This window comes from Pediculus humanus, genomic scaffold (genome assembly GCF_000006295.1).
Source record: "Pediculus humanus corporis 1103172107855 genomic scaffold, whole genome shotgun sequence".
In the NCBI taxonomy this organism is placed as follows: Eukaryota; Metazoa; Arthropoda; class Insecta; order Psocodea; family Pediculidae; genus Pediculus; species Pediculus humanus.
This window is the reverse complement of record NW_002987435.1, coordinates 198696-216322: the sequence shown is the minus strand read 5'-3', so window position 1 is coordinate 216322 and position 17627 is coordinate 198696. Positions and strand designations below refer to the sequence as shown.

At 26.3% G+C, this 17627-nt stretch overlaps 3 protein-coding genes across 3 annotated transcripts; 1 reads left to right on the top strand and 2 right to left on the bottom strand.

Annotated features, from left to right (window-relative positions):
* Positions 1 to 2994: 2994 nt before the first annotated feature.
* Positions 2995 to 4738, top strand: Phum_PHUM378490 (uncharacterized protein; the record flags this gene model as incomplete). Its single annotated transcript, XM_002428348.1, has 4 exons — positions 2995 to 3019; positions 3149 to 3312; positions 4059 to 4199; positions 4328 to 4738. The coding sequence occupies 4 exons, from the start codon at positions 2995 to 2997 to the stop codon at positions 4736 to 4738; spliced, it is 741 nt and encodes a 246-aa protein (XP_002428393.1).
* A 423-nt stretch (positions 4739 to 5161) lies between these two features.
* Phum_PHUM378480 (uncharacterized protein) lies at positions 5162 to 7767 on the bottom strand (the record flags this gene model as incomplete). Its single annotated transcript, XM_002428347.1, has 5 exons — positions 5162 to 5223; positions 6543 to 6859; positions 6942 to 7141; positions 7230 to 7562; positions 7645 to 7767. 5 exons carry the CDS (start codon positions 7765 to 7767, stop codon positions 5162 to 5164), a joined length of 1035 nt encoding a protein of 344 aa, XP_002428392.1.
* Positions 7768 to 8299: 532 nt separating this feature from the next.
* On the bottom strand, positions 8300 to 16717 carry Phum_PHUM378470 (uncharacterized protein; the record flags this gene model as incomplete). The annotated part of the gene is made up of 23 exons (XM_002428346.1): positions 8300 to 8405; positions 8495 to 8741; positions 8896 to 9115; positions 9290 to 9459; positions 9631 to 9766; positions 9852 to 10013; positions 10090 to 10357; positions 10490 to 10706; positions 10804 to 10999; positions 11135 to 11242; positions 11522 to 11748; positions 11816 to 11956; positions 12031 to 12128; positions 12245 to 12483; positions 12567 to 12788; positions 12884 to 13140; positions 13220 to 13324; positions 14057 to 14179; positions 14857 to 15192; positions 15492 to 15725; positions 15993 to 16157; positions 16242 to 16443; positions 16514 to 16717. 23 exons carry the CDS (start codon positions 16715 to 16717, stop codon positions 8300 to 8302), a joined length of 4383 nt encoding a protein of 1460 aa, XP_002428391.1.
* Positions 16718 to 17627: the final 910 nt, after the last annotated feature.

Here is a 17627-nt window from a genome sequence, read left to right as displayed (position 1 = left end):
ATATTTATAATTAATTTGTTTATTTATTTATTTATTTTTTTTTTTTTTAGAAATATATTATTAAATTAAATATCAAAAAAAAAAACTGGAAACCAAAAAAAAGAAAAGAAAAAAAAAAGGAAACATGATGACTATGACAAAGTGAAAGATTAAAATAAAAATCAATCGTGGTTATGCCTATATTAAATAAAAAGTTGTTTTGATTCATACAAGAGAGAGAGAGAGAGAGAGAGAGAGAGAGAGAGAGAGAAGGAGTGTCAGTTGATTGACTTACCAATGAGCACGATGGTGTTAACCGACAGCCAATTACAGCAGCAACAGCTGCCATATTGGCTTCGACCACCTTCTTCGCATTCTCAAATTTTACATTTTACATCGGAGGATTTTCCGATACAAGGTAAGCTAAATATTAATTTTCTTTTTTTCGAATCATTTTAAAAAGAAAAATTATGTAATATAAATATGGGGGGGAAAAAAATTAATTCGCAAACTTTTCTTTTTTTTTATAACTATTATTATTACTTTAAGGAAAACAGTTAGAAATTTGTACATGTATGTATGTATGTATTATTTGTTTTTTGGTCATTGTGGTGGAGTAAACGAAATAAAAGAACTAACTTTAGTCAAAATAAATTTTAAAAAAAACGCAGTTAAACCAGTTTGAGCCAACTTTAATCTTAAGCTTGTTTGTTACGCCCGCGTTACGTAAAAAATGTTTTCCCTGTAATTGGGGAATTAGAACTCGGACACTCGATTTAAATGGGTATTTTATTGTATTACCCGGGGTTGTAATGGATTTAAACCCGATGGGGAGGGAGGGAGAGGAAAGGGCAGTCACACGTAAAATCAACAACATCCTTTATATACAATTGCATAATTAAAAGAAAAAAAAAAAAATTTATTTATTTATTCGTGATTCTGTACGACACATGAAATGACGGAGTAATGAGGGGAGGGGGGAAATAATAATAATAATAATAACGTTGCGACGAATCGTAAAAAAACATAACTAAAATCCTATAAAATTAAGATATTTATTTGTTTAATAATAATGAGGCGGCCTTACAACAAGATGTATATTTATGTACATAAAAAAAAATATATATTTATTGATGAAAATTTTAAAATAATAATTTTATTAAAAACATTTTTTTTAAATGTCAAAACATTTAATTACAAAACTCGTTTTTTTTTTTTCAATGAGAATATCGCGGCCGATATAAAAAAAAAAAAAACCAAATTATATTTATTTAATATATATAAGTTTTGACGTTTATAATTATTTGTTGATTCTATAAATTTAAATATATTTAATTTTTTATCGACTTTTGTTGTTGTTGACTAATTATTTTATAATAATGATAAGAATGATAAGGTTGCTTTATATGATGGGAATTTTTCCATGTCCTACTACTTAATATATTGCATCATTTTCTTTTAAAAAAATTTTTTCTCAACATTAACAATTTATGATATTCCAACAGAAAAACTTTTTATTATTATTATTATTTTTAATTACGACAAGTTTTCCACTGGATTTCCTTAGGAATTAATTTTCAAATTTCGCTTGTGTAATACTATTTATACTAATTTTTCGGAGAACGCCATTTTTTTTTTGTACGGTTTCTTCTTTTAAATTTTGTGATTTCCCACGATATTGATCGAAATTGTTACCCTTTTCACTCGACAAATTCTGACAACCTGTAATCTTGAAATTGATGCGACCGATTGTCTGTCTGCTCCTTTTGTTTATGTGAGAAACGTTTGTCCTTTTCAGGTATTGTCCATGCAACCTTTTGCGTTTTTTTTTTGGGAAAACTTTTCAATTATTTATTTAGGTAATTAATATTTTAAACGATTGATTCGGTCGGTTGAAAATTTTTTTACTGGTTAAGTTTAATCACGTTTGTATATCGTCAAAAAATATTTAATGAATTTCCTGTCATTGTCGACATGAAGGTGGTCGATATACAAAAATTTCTGTTTTGTTACAACAACAATAGGCATTAACCCCAATAAATAATGTAATTTTTTGTTTTCCCCCCATGGTTTAAAAATAATATTTAACATTTGCGTTTTTTTATTATCATAAAAATTCTTTTAATCCTTTTAATAAACCAAATAAAATTTATTTTTTAGGCTTGAATACCTTTACAAAAAAAAACAAAAAAAAAAAACTGTGTACTTGGAACCATTTTATTTACCAAGACAAAAAATAAAAGAAAAAAAAGCCATATTTACTTTTTATATTAGCAGTTATCATTCGTTTGTTCAGTTAATAAAAAAAAATTTTTTTTTTTTTTCCCCCAAGCAAACATTTTTGTTTTTTTTTTTTTATTCCAATAGAAGAGTTATTTAATTATCAGAAATATTAAAAACTCGAATAATATATATAAAATTTTTGAAAATTTTTTCCATTCCATCATTCATTCTCATTAAAAAAATTTTCATTTTTTTTTACGTAATCAAATATTATGTATGTATAAATTAATAATAATAATAAATTAAATGTTCAATAGTGGATTATGAGTAAAGCAAAGTACAAAAGACGTTAACATAATTTAAAATGAATCTGATTTCTTGAAAAAAAAAAAAAAAAAAACCACTTCCAATCGGCTCCAGTACTCTTCTCTCAATCCTGCCCTTCCATTTCTTTCATTCACGCGTTTCTAGACAAAGGAATACCGTTATTGAGGGTCTTTTACTTCTGTTCATCTTTATTGCTTTTATGTTGTTGTTGTTGTTCATGTTGTTCCCTTCAATTCATGTTATGTTCTTCAATTTATGTTGTGTTTTTTTTAAATTAAAATTAAAAATATATATATATATATATATATATATATATATATATATATATACATGTGATTTAACTTCATCATAATAAATTTAAAATTTGATCAAAAGGTTGAATCGAAACGAAAAATTTAATAATAATAATAATGATAAATCCCGACGTTGTCATAAACAATAAATTTAAATTCCAGAAGAATCGAAATGAAAAAAAAAAACCTTAACTTATGTGATTGTTGTCATACGATCTCGAAAAATAAAATTCCCCCCCCCCCATCCATATCTTAATAATAATAATAATAAATTAATTTAATATATGAATTTATATATTTTTTTTGTTATTGTTTGATTTTTATAGTTAACGTTGTAGAAGCTTTGCAAGAATTTTGGCAAATGAAACAAGCGAGAGGAGCCGATCTTAGAAATGGAGCTCTTGTTATTTATGAATCTGTACCTTCTTCTAGTCCGCCATATGTGTGTTACGTAACCCTTCCGGGAGGATCGTGTTTTGGTAGTTTTCAGGTTTGTTTTTCAAAACCTTTTTTTTTTTAATTTGTTAACAGCATTTAAAAATGAATTTTTTTTAAAGGTTAAGTTCAAAGAAATTCATATTAATTAAAAAAAATTAAAACAAATAATTAAAAAAAAAAAAAAGGTAATTTTTTTTTTCCTTTTTTAATTACTGTTCAGTAAAAAGTAAATGAAAAAAAAAAAAAAAAAAAAAAAAAATTCAGCTCAAACAAACCGACGTATAAAAAAAAAAAAATAACCGTTACCCAATCCTTTTAACTATTTTTTTTTTTTTTTTAAAATTAGAAACTTGTTTCTGACTGTTATGTGGCTTTAACTTCATTGATTTGATTTGATTTGATTTCTTGATTCTTTTTTGTCTGCTCTTGTTTTATATAAAAATAAATATTTAATCAATATCTTATTCACTTTTCTTATTTTTTACATTATTAAATTTTTAATGTTGTGAATTTACATCTTACCTTCTTGGTTTTCTTCGACGATTTATTTGATCCTTTTAAATATTCTTCTCGTAACTTTTTCTTCCTCCACTGCAGAATAATTTAAGATGGATGATGTTCTTGATGGTATTCAATATATTTTTCCGTTTTGATTAATTGTACATAATCATGATGGTAACGTTGTTGTACTCACTTTGATTTAACGTAATCCTCTTCCGCCATATTTTCTTATATTTTCAACTAAAAAAAAAAAAATTTTCATTAGTTAATGTCCAATTAATATAAAATTTTTTTTAGAATTCTCCGACAAAAGCCGAGGCCAGAAGAAGTGCCGCCAAGATAGCTCTTATGAATTCCGTTTTTAACGAGCATCCTTCTAGAAAAATTTCTGATGATTTTATAGAAAAAGCTGTTGCTGAAGCTAGAGCTTCCTTTAAGGTAAACCCATTATTATGAATAATGATATAAAGATGCACGTGAATTTTCGTGCACGTTGTTCTACATTTCCACGTGGCTTGGAAGCAGAGTAGGTAAGACATATAATACATTTTCTATATTTTTTCAAGGGTAATCCATCGGAAGCAGATAATCCGAATACGGGAGTGGGAGCCTTTCGTTTTATGTTAGAAGCCAATAAAGGTAGAACAATGTTAGAATTTCAAGAATTAATGACTGTATTTCAACTTCTTCATTGGAACGGAAGTTTAAAAGCCATGAGAGAAAGACAATGTTCGAGACAAGAAGTGGTAGCTCATTATTCAAACAGAGCTCTCGACGACGATATGAGGTCTCAAATGGCTTTGGATTGGATAGCAAGAGAACATGAAAATGTTGGAGCATTGGGTAAAGAATTAAGTTTAGCAGAGAGAGAGTTAGAGACAGCAAGACTAGCAGGACGAGAATTGCGTTTTCCTAAAGAAAAAAAAGATATATTAATGTTAGCGCATAATCAAGTCGTCGGATCTCATTCTAGTTAAATTGTAATATAAAAGTCTGGGTGAATGCAACAAAAAAACCAATGGAACAAAAGTTTCTTTCTTTTTTTTTTATAGCATTAAAATTATTAAAACATTTTTCGATTTTTGACTAAATTATGATTAAAGATTTAAATTATTTACTACATAAGTTTAAAAAAAAAAAAAAAAAAAAAAAACCAAAGAAGATGCCTTTAAAAAAAAATCAGTTTTAAAATAAAAGTTTTTTTTTTTTTTTAACGTCAAAAAATTATTTTTTACAGTTAAATAATTATTATTAATTTTTTTTAACCCATTTGTGATAATTATCATGCCAAATTTTATTAATTTTTTTTTTTTTAAATTCATTTATCCGACGATACAATAAGAAAAAAAAAAAAAAAAAAAAAAGAAAATTGTGATAAAAGTTGTACATAAAGTAAAAATCTATTTTATTTTCATATACGTATAGAAAAAAAAATTTTCATTTTTTTTTAAAAATTCCATACCTATAAAAACGTAACGTTAATAATAACAATTTAAGATACATTTAAAAAAAAAAAAATATATAGAATTAAGTTTTTTTTTTTTAATAATTACATATTTATTAATTATTTAAAAATTTCATTTAACTAAAAACAAAAAACCCGAACGCAAATTAATAAAGGATAAAATATCAAAAAACAATTATATTAATTAATTTTTTTTTCTTTAAAAGTGGTTTCACTACGATAATAATAATAATAATTAAATTTAACCTCGTTTGCAATTAAATATATTGACATAAGATAAATTTATTAAAATATTTTGAACGTGTATATTTTAATAAATATTAACATTCAATAAATATTTGAATTAATATATATAACGACTAAAACAAAAAAATAAATTAATTTTTATTAATAAAAATATTTTTTTAATAATTTTTTAAATATAATTAATTATTTAAATGATTGATTGTAATGTTGAAAAGCCGTTGGTTTTACCAAACAAACAAAATTTTTTTTAAAAATATATATTATACTTGTTAATTATGTTCCCCATACAAAAAAAAAAAAAAAAAAATTTTTAAATAAAACTATAAAAATAAATTTAAATTAAAACTTTTTTTTTTAACTTTAATAATTTTATCCTTTTTAAATAAATAAATATTTATATGGAAGTTTGAAGTTTATAAAAATTGGAATTAAATTTTAAATATGAATATTTTTTTAAAAATTATGTATAAAAAATATAACAAAAACAAAATAAAAAAAAACAATTTATTATTTATACATATTTTTTTTTTACGAACAACGATTAATAATTAATTGTTAATAACGCGATGACGTAAATTTCATATATTTAATTTTAACAAAAAAAAAAATATTAATAATAATAATTTACCTTTACGTAATTTAAATTTTGTAATTTTTTATTTAAAATTTGGTTTTATTAATTAAAAATCATCAGGATGACATCTTAAATCGCTAAAATCAGCTTTTGCGGCAGCTCGACAAAAGTCGTCCATTGCCAATATGGGACAAGGTTCGATCAAAGGAATCGGAAGTAGTTCGACATCATTTGAAGTTTCATCTAAAATAAAAAAAATATATATATATATTATGGTTCCATATTAATTTTTAAAAAGAGAGAGAGAGGAAAAAGAATATATTGACCGGTATCGTCTTCAGCAAATGATTCTTCTTCGTTGTTTTGTGGCCAATCAAAGTAAAAGTAATCTCCTGAAATAAATAAATTTATTTATTATTTATTATTACGCGAAATTTATAGTAATATAATTATATAAACTGATATTTATTATATAACGTACCTTCTTCTTCTTCACCAACGCGTAAGTCCAAATGACTTTGTGCGTCTTCAACTTCCGTTGATGATTTTATTTTTGGCGGTTTTCGAATATGTTTTCCTATTGTGAGACAAAATTCACCTTTTGACCTCCGCAAATTATTATTTCTTTCAATTATTTCATCATCATCGTCGTCTATTTGAATAAATTTTACTTCCGTCTGAAGTACAGGTTTTCTTATTGTAATCCCTTTACATTTGAAATTCGAAAGTGCATTTTTTATTTTATTATTATTCTTTTTTTGTAAATAAAAAGATGTTTCTTCGGGGGGTAAAACTCGAGGCGATGCCAAAACTCTGAAAATAAATTTCAAATCGTAAAATTCTTTAGGGGCGCGTATGCGTTCAGAACCGTATCAAAGGCTTAAGAAAATCTTACTTTAACCTTCCGTATTCGTTTAATTCAGTGTTAAGCATGGAAATTCTGTCGGTTTCTTCGTGAAAATCCGCACAAAGGGGACCGTGATTAATTAAATGTTCGTGCAAATGATCTATGACGGTAGCCTTACTCACGTATTTTTGAGGCCACGTTAATTTACAAAGTTCCGGTTTATGAAGATTCCAAAATGAATTTCTACACTAAGGTTTTTAAAAGCTAATTTTTAAAATGATCAAATTATTAAATTTATTTTAAATTTAAATATATTAAAATTTATATTTGGCTCACGTTTATTTTTTGCCTCACACAAATGGGTAACGTATCATCCGTTACTGAAGATTCTTCAGGAGAAGAATTATAAATTTTACCGCTTGATTTGGAACCTACAGACGACAATGTTTTATAATCTGATCCGAATAATTCCAGTCCGCCCAATTCATCCGGTTGATAATAAATTTCTTCCATTTCTTTTTCAGTATCTTTTACATTCGTTTCATCGTAGCATTTTCCATAATAATGTTTTATTGATATCGCAGAGAGACTTTCGTGAATCACATCCGGTTTTATATCAAGATTTTTCCCATTGAACACGAGAATCAAACACGGATACGAATGGCTGTCCTTAAAAAAAAAAAATGTAACAGAACAGTAATAAAAGGAGATTTTAATAAAAATTTAATTATTAAAAATGAGGTAAACTTACCAAGGATCGAGTGTAACATTCACCAAAATCTGAAGAAGATAACCATGTGGATTCAATTGAATCACTTTTTTTTTTTTTACAGGGTTCAGTACAGGCATTAAACGAATAATTTGAAGACAACATATTTAATATATTTTAAAGAGTCATCCATTCACAAATACGCAAATTGCGCACATTTACCTTTTTATATTTTTATTATTATTATTATTATTATTATTTAAGGCACTGTTGATTTTCTGAACATTTAATTAAATATAAAAATATGTTAGTTTTTTTTTGTTGATTGTTTTTAAAAAAAAAGCTTTCTGCTATATTTAAAATAAAATTAATTTGAATAAATCGGATAATTTTATTTACCCCACGTTTTACAAAACGCTGGCTATATGGCTATAACAATTTCTTTATTATTTACGTGATTAAAAAAAATAAATAAATAAATAAAAATTTATATTCAAATGCCAATAATAAAGGGTTGTGAATTGGTATTCGATAGAAAGTAGGTGAAAGCAAATTTAGAAAATTGAAATAAAATCTCAATTTTAAAATTAAAAAATTTTAATTTCAAATTAAATAATTGTTATAAATAAACATATTTTATTAAACATAAATATATATATATATTTAAAGAAGAAAAATAATTTAAAAAATTACATTATTAAGAAAACAAAAAACTGAGAAGCTGAGAATGTGTTAAATTTCGTTTATATCGGGATGTAAATTCTTGAACTTTAAGCCTTCTTCTCACATGAGGTGGATGATAACTATAGAAATGCAATAACATTTATTATATTATTATTTTACACAGATCAATATATGTATAAAAGACACCATAAAATTGATTTTTAATTACCTGTCGTTGTCTAATCTTTTTCTCTTACAAATATTTAGAGCAGTCTGTCTAACCAACGAACTTAGCGTTCTTTCAGAAACGACAATTCCATCAACCAAAGGAATGGATAAAGACATTCTTCCAGTGGGACCTTGTAATTTTACTCTTAACAAACCACTACTAAGAGCATGAAGAAATATAACGTAAGTATCTTCGGGTTTTTGTGGCATCGTTTCAAGGCCAGTGTTACAATATCCGAGTAAACCGTCTGAAAGTTTTTAAATTAAATTATTATACACTAGCCAACACACACACACACACACATGCACACGCACACGCACACGGGTATATACAAAAAGTTCTTTAATGGTTCTAAAGATTAATGTACACACCCATACACACACAGACACTCACTAACTAACCTACAGGAAATGTTATGTGATCCTCGTAGCTTTCCAACCAAACAAGCATGACTTTTGTTGGAGGATTCATAAATGGCTGATTTTTTAAAACTCCGAGTCGTCTTCCCGGTCTTGTCGGTTCGACTTTTTCTTTGTCATTTTTATCCAAATCAAGTGAACCAGTTTTCATTTTAAATTGGTTTTGATTTTGATTATTTACAGCCTGAGCAAAAACATTTTTCTCGCACAATCCTAAAATATAAATAATAATAACAATAATTATCACTGAAATAAAATATCAATAAATTTTTTACATATTTGAATATATATATAATAAGATTTCTAAGATTTTTTTTTTTATAATTAAAATAAATAACAATTTCGCATTAATAAATAATGACAGTTTAATATAAACTTTACCTTGTTTGCCTAGAAGCAAAGAAGGATCGGATTCAAGTTGAATTTGAATATTGGATTTTTGAGTGGGTACAATAAACGCTATTTCTGAAGATATGTCAGCCCAATAAAGAATGTACTTATCCCCAGAATAAATGCAAGGATTGTTTTTATCACAATCGTCCTCAACTATTAAAAAATAAAATAAAATAAATTAAAATTTTTTTAATTAACACATTCACTTCAAAGAAATTGAAATCGGGTAGAAATGTGAAATGGATGGTGAAAAGATTAGAGTCTTTAAAAAGAGAGTCGATTAAAAGAGAGAGAGAGAGAGAGAGAAAAAAAATTTAAATTTACATTGCTTTGATAAGGATTGAACTTTCCAACTAGTAGAAGTGTTTCCTGTCCATCCAGGATGTTGATGAACGTTGACCGGCCATCCTAATGAATCTAACATTTCCATAAAACGGGGATCGACAACACTATCCGCTGCCTATTATAACATTAGTATTTAAAATTGTTAAAAAGAACTAATAATATAAAATTAATTTAAGAAAAAATATTCAAAGAATACTAACTGCATTTGATAAAATTTCTTGTACGCTTTTTTGACCAGTGCGAACATAAAATACGTGGACGGTGTCACAAGTTCTAGAACTGATTGAGTCCAAAGCTTCCAAATCAGTACAAAATCCTGGAATACTGTTGTCAAGCATTACAAGAGGAGTAGCTAAATGATTCTTTAAAAAAAAAAAAAAAAAAAAAAAAAAAACAAATTATTATGTGTTTGATTTAAACAACAAAAAAAAAGTACACAATTGAAATTACCACTTCCGAGTCGAGAAAAAGCAAGCCAAAATGTGAAAGAAAAAGTCTTGCTGTTTGAAATTCATTTTTTACAGATGGAGGATAACATTCTCTATCAGGATCCGGGAACTCTAACGATCTTTCCGATTGTTGACCAATTCTTTTAATGGCTTCTTCTAATTCCAATTGATTTTCAAGTAATTCAATCATTTTTGTTTGTTCATCCGAAAGTTTTTCGTCAAGAGTCAGAGATCTCATACTGGGAATGGATTTATCTCTGAAACGTAACATTTACCATAATTATATAATTAAAAGAAAAATATTATTAAATTATTAAAAGTAAATATACAATTATATATATATATATTTTGAAAAATGTTAAAAAATAAGTTTTACATGCAATACATACACTTTACACAATGGTATTTTTTCAATATTATCAGGGAAATGCTGATGTTTAATATCGTATTTAAGTCCTACGTCATTTATTGGAATTGGCCTTCCCGGATTGGAGGTATGCTGATGTTTAATACCAGATTTATGCCTAGGTAAATGCCTTAGTTGCATAGTCCACGCATGACGGCCAAAAGGACCTCTTATTATTACAGTGACAGTTGGCTGAGGATCTAAATTAAAAAGAAAGAAAATAATAAAAATGAAGGACTTAAATATTTTTTTTTTTTTTTTTCGAAGGGTTTATATTTCAATAGTCCACTAACCGACCTTGATCGTTTCCTAATGGTTCTTCCAATAAAGCCAACAAAATGCTATTATCAACAACGAAATACTTAAATCTCTGGCATGCACTAACTCGATCAATGTCACCTCCTGGCCATGAGTTACAATACTTTAGAAGAGATATTTCATCTAAAAGTGAGGACAATGATTCTGCTCCACAAGGAGATGGAAAATAACCCACCTTGAATAAGAGAAAATGTAAAATTTAAAGTAAATAATAAAATAAGAGTTATATTCAATTCAAATCTCTTTGTTAAAAAATAAAAAAGTAAAAGGATGAAAATAATAATGTTTTTTTTTTTTTTTTATTTCTTACCTGCTCTAATATACGATTAAGAAGACTTTCTGCAGCATCTCGAACTCTCATGGATGCCGGTTTAAGTTCTTTCTGATCTTTCATTTTTACTGGCTCACCTGCCTTACCCTGAAAGAAAAAAAATTCATTAGTACGTTAATAATTACAAAAAAAAAAAAAAAAAAAACAAATTATAATTTTTATTAGGAACAACTGGTAAAAATTTTCACAAGTATTTTTACTTAAATATAAATTAGACTTGAAGAACGAAACGAATATTCGTGATTTATGCTTTAAAGATAATGTAAACAATTGAATAAATGAAAATATTTCTTTTCAAATTTTCATACCTTTCGAACTGAAGGTAAAATCAAAAAAATGGCACAATTTAACATAGTTATTATTCACCTGAGATATAGAACCTGAAATTCCTAATTCGACGACATCCATAACTGTGGAAAAACAATCTTTGTCGTTTAAAAGTATTGGATGAGAAACGAGCCAAACGGATAAACATGAAAAAGCAGCAACAATTGTACTATGAAGGTCTTTAGAATGAGCGGGTGGAGGTCGGTTGCATTGTATGACTATGTAGTCACAAAGCCACTTTACTGCTCTTTTAGATTCTAAAATATCTACGGAAAAATACCACATGTATAAAATTTAAAAAATATTTATTAAAATTTTTGTAAAATTACTTACCAGAGTATTTTACGTAAATGCGAGCGAGGGCAGAAAGGACTTCCAAAGCAGCCAATGAAACGTTTAATTCACTTTTCCATGACGATATCAAACGCTGACACACTAGGTATGTTGTACTAATAAATAATCCATGAGCGCAATCTGAAAGAAAATTATTAACATTTAGTTCCATATCGACAATGTGGAAAAAAAAAAAAAAAAAAAGTGTTGCTTACAACACTTAAATGTACAATGTAATTTTTTACCATTGATAGAATCGTGGGAAAAATCCGTCCAATCTCCTAAACTTCTTCGATCGACTTGACTTAAACTCCTACCCGAAGATGCATCTGACCCTATATAAAAATTTTTATGTAAAAATTATTGCATTGCAATTAAATACAAATTGCACTTAGAAAAAAAAAAAAAAATTAGTTTCATTGAAATTACTTGCCTGATGATATTAAATTTGAAGTATTGTCGGGTTGCATAACAGATTCTTCCTCTTCAGAACAAGCTGAATCTTCTACACTTAGTATAAGGCCTCCCAAAAGCATTTGAACATTAATTGGATCAGTTTCTACTTCCAAAGCGGTTATCAGCAAATTTAAAAGTCTTGATTTTAGTTCCCCTACCGTTAAATTTTTTTCCTCGGAATGAATTGGAAACATTTCTTTTATTTGCAAATCCTATTGGAATAAATGTATGCATAACCATTCTTTAATTTTTAATTAAATTAATTATTTTTTTAACGGTTTATCATATAACAAACCTGAAAATGTAGCGGAAGAGCAATCATTGATAATAATAATTGAATAGAAGCCTGACGAAGTTCCGTTTTGAATCCGTTTAATGTTTTGGACCCTTTAAAAAAAACCAATTCTAAAGCTTCTATGTATGATGGAAGAAGAATCAATACTCCGTCCAAATCGAGACGAAATATATCAGTAGAATTAATTAGAATGCTAGCAATAACATCTGTACATTCTCGATTCTAAAATTTAAACAAAAAAAAAAAAAAAATTTTTTTAAGTGATCACTTTTAGGATTTAACAACAGTTAGTTACATGACGGTTTTTTATTAATTACTTCGTGACTTTGAAGTCCTAAATAAAGAGAAATATAAAATCGAGATAGGTATACGGGTAAAATTTCTTCTCCTGTTTTTTTGGCGGTGAAAATGCGACAAAGAGCTCCAAAGGCTTCAGCTCGACCCGCTTCGAATTTATTCATTGTAGTTGCATCAAATAAATCGCTATCGTCGGTCAAGGAAGAAGGTTGAGATGAATTAGAACTTGTTTTTCTACTATCAATTACGAAAGGCGTAAGATTGATTTTAGAACCTGCTTTAAAATTAAAAAAAAAAAAAAATAACATTGATAATTTTATAAGATTTAGTAATAATTATTTGAAAGAGTGTATTACTTGAAGAAAAAATGCGATGATGAATTCCGATATTGGCAGCCTCAAATAACCAATCTCCAAAAAAGTGTAATATACTGTTGCATTTGGGTCTGCTGGGTGCAAAAGCTGGTTTTACTTCGGAAGTCGAATAAGAAGTCACTGAAAGATAAAAACGCATCATATTAAATTATAAAGTATCAAAACCTAATGGCTTGACAGTAAATTTTTTTTTAATTATTAAAATTATTTAAAACTTACTTGATTGGTTAACGTTACTCGTAGGCCCAGAACTAGAAACCGAAGATGAGTGCACGATTGTTCTACTACTGGTAAGACCTATTAAAGCTGCCTTTGGTATTCCTTAAATTAACAAATAATTAAATGTATTTTAAACATGTGATAAATTTAAATAAAATTTTCTACAAATAATTTTTTTTTTTTTTTTTTTAAATTGATATTTTGCAAAACAATGTAATATATATTATAAATGTAAAATACTTGCTTTGATAATTACAATACAATACTGAAATTATTTCAAATGATGATAATTTTGACATAACATTATGAAATATCTATTTAAAAACATTAACAATTTTATTTATAATTTTTACAATATGTTATTTCGTCGTTTGATGCATATTTTCAATAAGCAATGACCAAATAAAAATTATAATAATTAAATACATAAATAATTTAATTATGATAATATTGTTACATTTGAGAAGCATGCAATTTTTTAAAATACGAGTACGTGTGATAAATATTTACCGCCATTAGAAATAAAAAAAAATTAATTCCAATCACACCGAGAAAAAGCTTTGTGCTCTTAAATAAGCAAGAAAAAAAAAAAGGTGCAACTTAAAAAAATACCCTTTGCAACAGAAGAAGGTGCAACACTTAAGCTCTTAGGAAGACGCCTCTGGGTGGGAGGCGTTTGAGTTGATGGCAGAAGATCCATTTCTTTTTTAAAACCGGTGATTTCTTCATAAAGACAACTTGAACAAATTCCTGAAATCATACATATTGATCCCCCACCAAAAATCATACTAATAAATTTTAGCATAATAAAGTTAAAAAAAATTATTTTATTTTTTTTATATTTTTTACATTTAGTAAAAAGTGTGCAATGATAACTTTATGAAAATAAAAGGTATGAACTAGTCATGAGCGGAAGAAACTAACCTTTTACCCATAAAAAAAAGCTATATTTAAGAAGTAAGTAAAATATATACGCGACAGAAAAAAACGTAGGCTTTCAATTTTGCGTTATTTGCGACTGTAAATATAAGATTGAAGCTTTTAAACTTTTATCTGTGCTATATTTAAAGATTTAAATACATGATAAAACCGCCGAAATATACACATTTTGTATAACACAAATAGTATGAAAAAATTTTTTTATTTTATACATTAATAAATTTATATTAACATAGTCATTAATATAAATTTTCCCAAGTAAACCTTTAACAATTGTGGTACACACATTTTTAAATTCGGTCAACTTATGGTCACTCGAACCAACGAATTTAAAAAAATGTATACAATTTCTTTTTATTATATTTTTAAAACAAACATGTATAATATAATACATTTAATAGAATATGATAATAGACTTGATTACTTAAACTTCTGAAATTTTAAAAGTCTTGTATGAAAACTGAATTGCCACTTTGAGTAAGAACAATCAAATAATAAATTTTTTATAAATAATGAAATATTGACATTACACTTACCAAGAAAAGCATCAACTTCACCAGCTATGCCTTTTATGGCTTTAAGAAAAATTTGGGGAAGAGCATTTAAACAAGGATGTTGACATGGATCAACCACTGAATCATTTGTAATTGCATATTGTAAAAATTCAGGGGTTTGACTGATGACAGAGGGCTTACAAAGATTAACTGGATTACCCAAGCAATGAAGAAACCTATACCAGGATTGTACAATACAATCTGCTGTGGCATCAACTGGAATGAGTTGAACATCATCTTCACCTATAAATTACATAATTAAGTAATAAACATTAAAATTTTTTAAATTCAATCTTTTAAATATTATTTACTACTATATGAATCATCCGCTTTATTTAGTTCGTTTTAACTGCAATTAAATTTTAAATTTTTTGTTAAACTTTTAATAACTTTTACAATTCTGAGTTTTTCACTGCAGATTTCATTAGCCACCGTTCAGATTTTAAATTTGATTTATAAAAAATAAAAATAAAATTTTTCAGTTTCACAGATATAATAAATTTTTTTTTAATGAAATATACTGGCTTAAATACTGTACTTACATATTTTTAGTGGAGGATAGTTAGGACCGAAAAGAAATCCTAAAATTTTGGACATCAGCACAAGATGAACTCTATTCCATTGTTCAATCAAAGCAATTCGATGTCTCCAATTTAAGCACATTTCTTTTAAAGTCTTCCATAAAGGAGGAGATGGAAAACATCTTACACAGGCCAAAAGCCATACTTCCAATAGTACACTTAAAACTCTTTCACTTAACTGATCACAGATATCATCTAAAAAAATAAAAGAATAAAATAAAATAAGAATGAATAAAAAAAAAAAAAAAAACATTTTAATAATTTAAAAATAGTTCAAATAAAACTTAAACTAACACGTGAAAAGCTCTATTAACAAAAATTAATTATTCAATAAATGATTAATAAAAAATTATTTTAAATTATGAAAATATCATACTTTCAACTCAGCTTAGTAATTTTTAAGCATAGTTTTAAAATATTAAAAACAAATATATAAGTGTAATTAATGAAATATATTATTACCTTTTATTACAGGAGGAGATAAAATTGTGTCATTAATAGAAAGAAGAAACAATAGTAAAGTTTCCCAAGTTTCTTGATTTATTACTTTTGAAGTTTGGGCAATACTTTGAATTGTTCTTAATACTCTATGACATAAAACAGCTTGTTTATTAATTGTATCTGGAGCTACAATAACAAATATAACAATTGTATGGTGTGTCAATAATACAAAAATTTTTGAAAACAAAAAAAATTAAATCTGTTTAATACCTTCTCCTTTCCTAGGAACAAATAAATTGTAAAAATGACAAATAATTTTTCTTCCATATAAATTAGGATCATCACAAACTGGATGAGGTACACTAACCTTTGGAACTGGATTGAGAGAACTTAACCATTCACAATAAACTGACACACAATCTCTTATAATATCATGCTCTGAAAAAGGGAGGCTGAGACCATAACAAATGACCTATGATGTAAAAAAAAAAAAATTTGTTTTGTCTGTTTCCTTATCAATAGACTTAAAATTTACAACTCACTTGCATATTCCATAGCACTTCATCGTCTGACATGAACGGACTCGGTTCGGATGCCTGAGTTATGCCTAAATTAGAAGCTAATGGCTTGAGAACTGTTGTAACAACGTTTCTTCCTACATAATCTGGGTACTTTGTGAGTACGCTATTCCTTTCATCATTCAGCCACTGGAAATGAGAACTTATAGAAGTCCATTCTGAATACATTCCTCCGAAGTAAATGTCCTAATGTAAGAATTTAATTGAATTAATATTTTTCAACGGAAACTCAAAAAAAAAAAATTTGTTACAAAACATAACGCACTTTATTATTAACCCTATTTAGCAATCCTAGATTCATAGATTCATTTTATATTATACAGTTTTATGTAAAATAAAATTTGTGATCACCTAAGCGTATAAAAAGTACGCATTTGTGCATTAAAAAAGTTGTTATAAATTAAAAAAACATTGGATTTTAAAATTATAATTAAAATTCATAACAATAATAATATTCAGTAATTGACGTTGCAGTTGTCGCCACTACGTTTGATAAGTTACGATTAGGCGTCAAAAGTTAAATCACCGTATTCACGAGATAACTAACTACCTTCTGCTGTCAAATGAAATCTGTAAAATAACAACTTATGCCCACTTATTATGACTTGTGATACTTGAACAATTAGTATTAATCGATCTCCATAAAAATAATTGACATTACAAATTTAACTCTTATTCTAAATTAATTGTGACAAAATTTAAAATTAATATTTTATATATGAAAATATAAAATCATCATAAATTTCTGATGAAGTGCAATTTATCAAAAAGGTAACTATTTAAAATAAAATATTTTTAAATATGTTTTTAGAAACATATTGAAAAATTGTAATTTTCTTATCTTGTAATTTGTATTTTACTTATCAGTAAAATTTATATATATATATTTATATTAATTTTATAATATAGTTTTACATTAATCTTAAGTTTTGAATTATTTTAATAAATGTACATCTGATAATATTTTTCAAGAATGATGAATAATTTAAAATTACCATGAATTGATTTTTAAATAGCTAAATTTTATTTTTAATAGCCTTATTTCTTTGTCTTTTATAAGTAAATTATACTTTTTTTT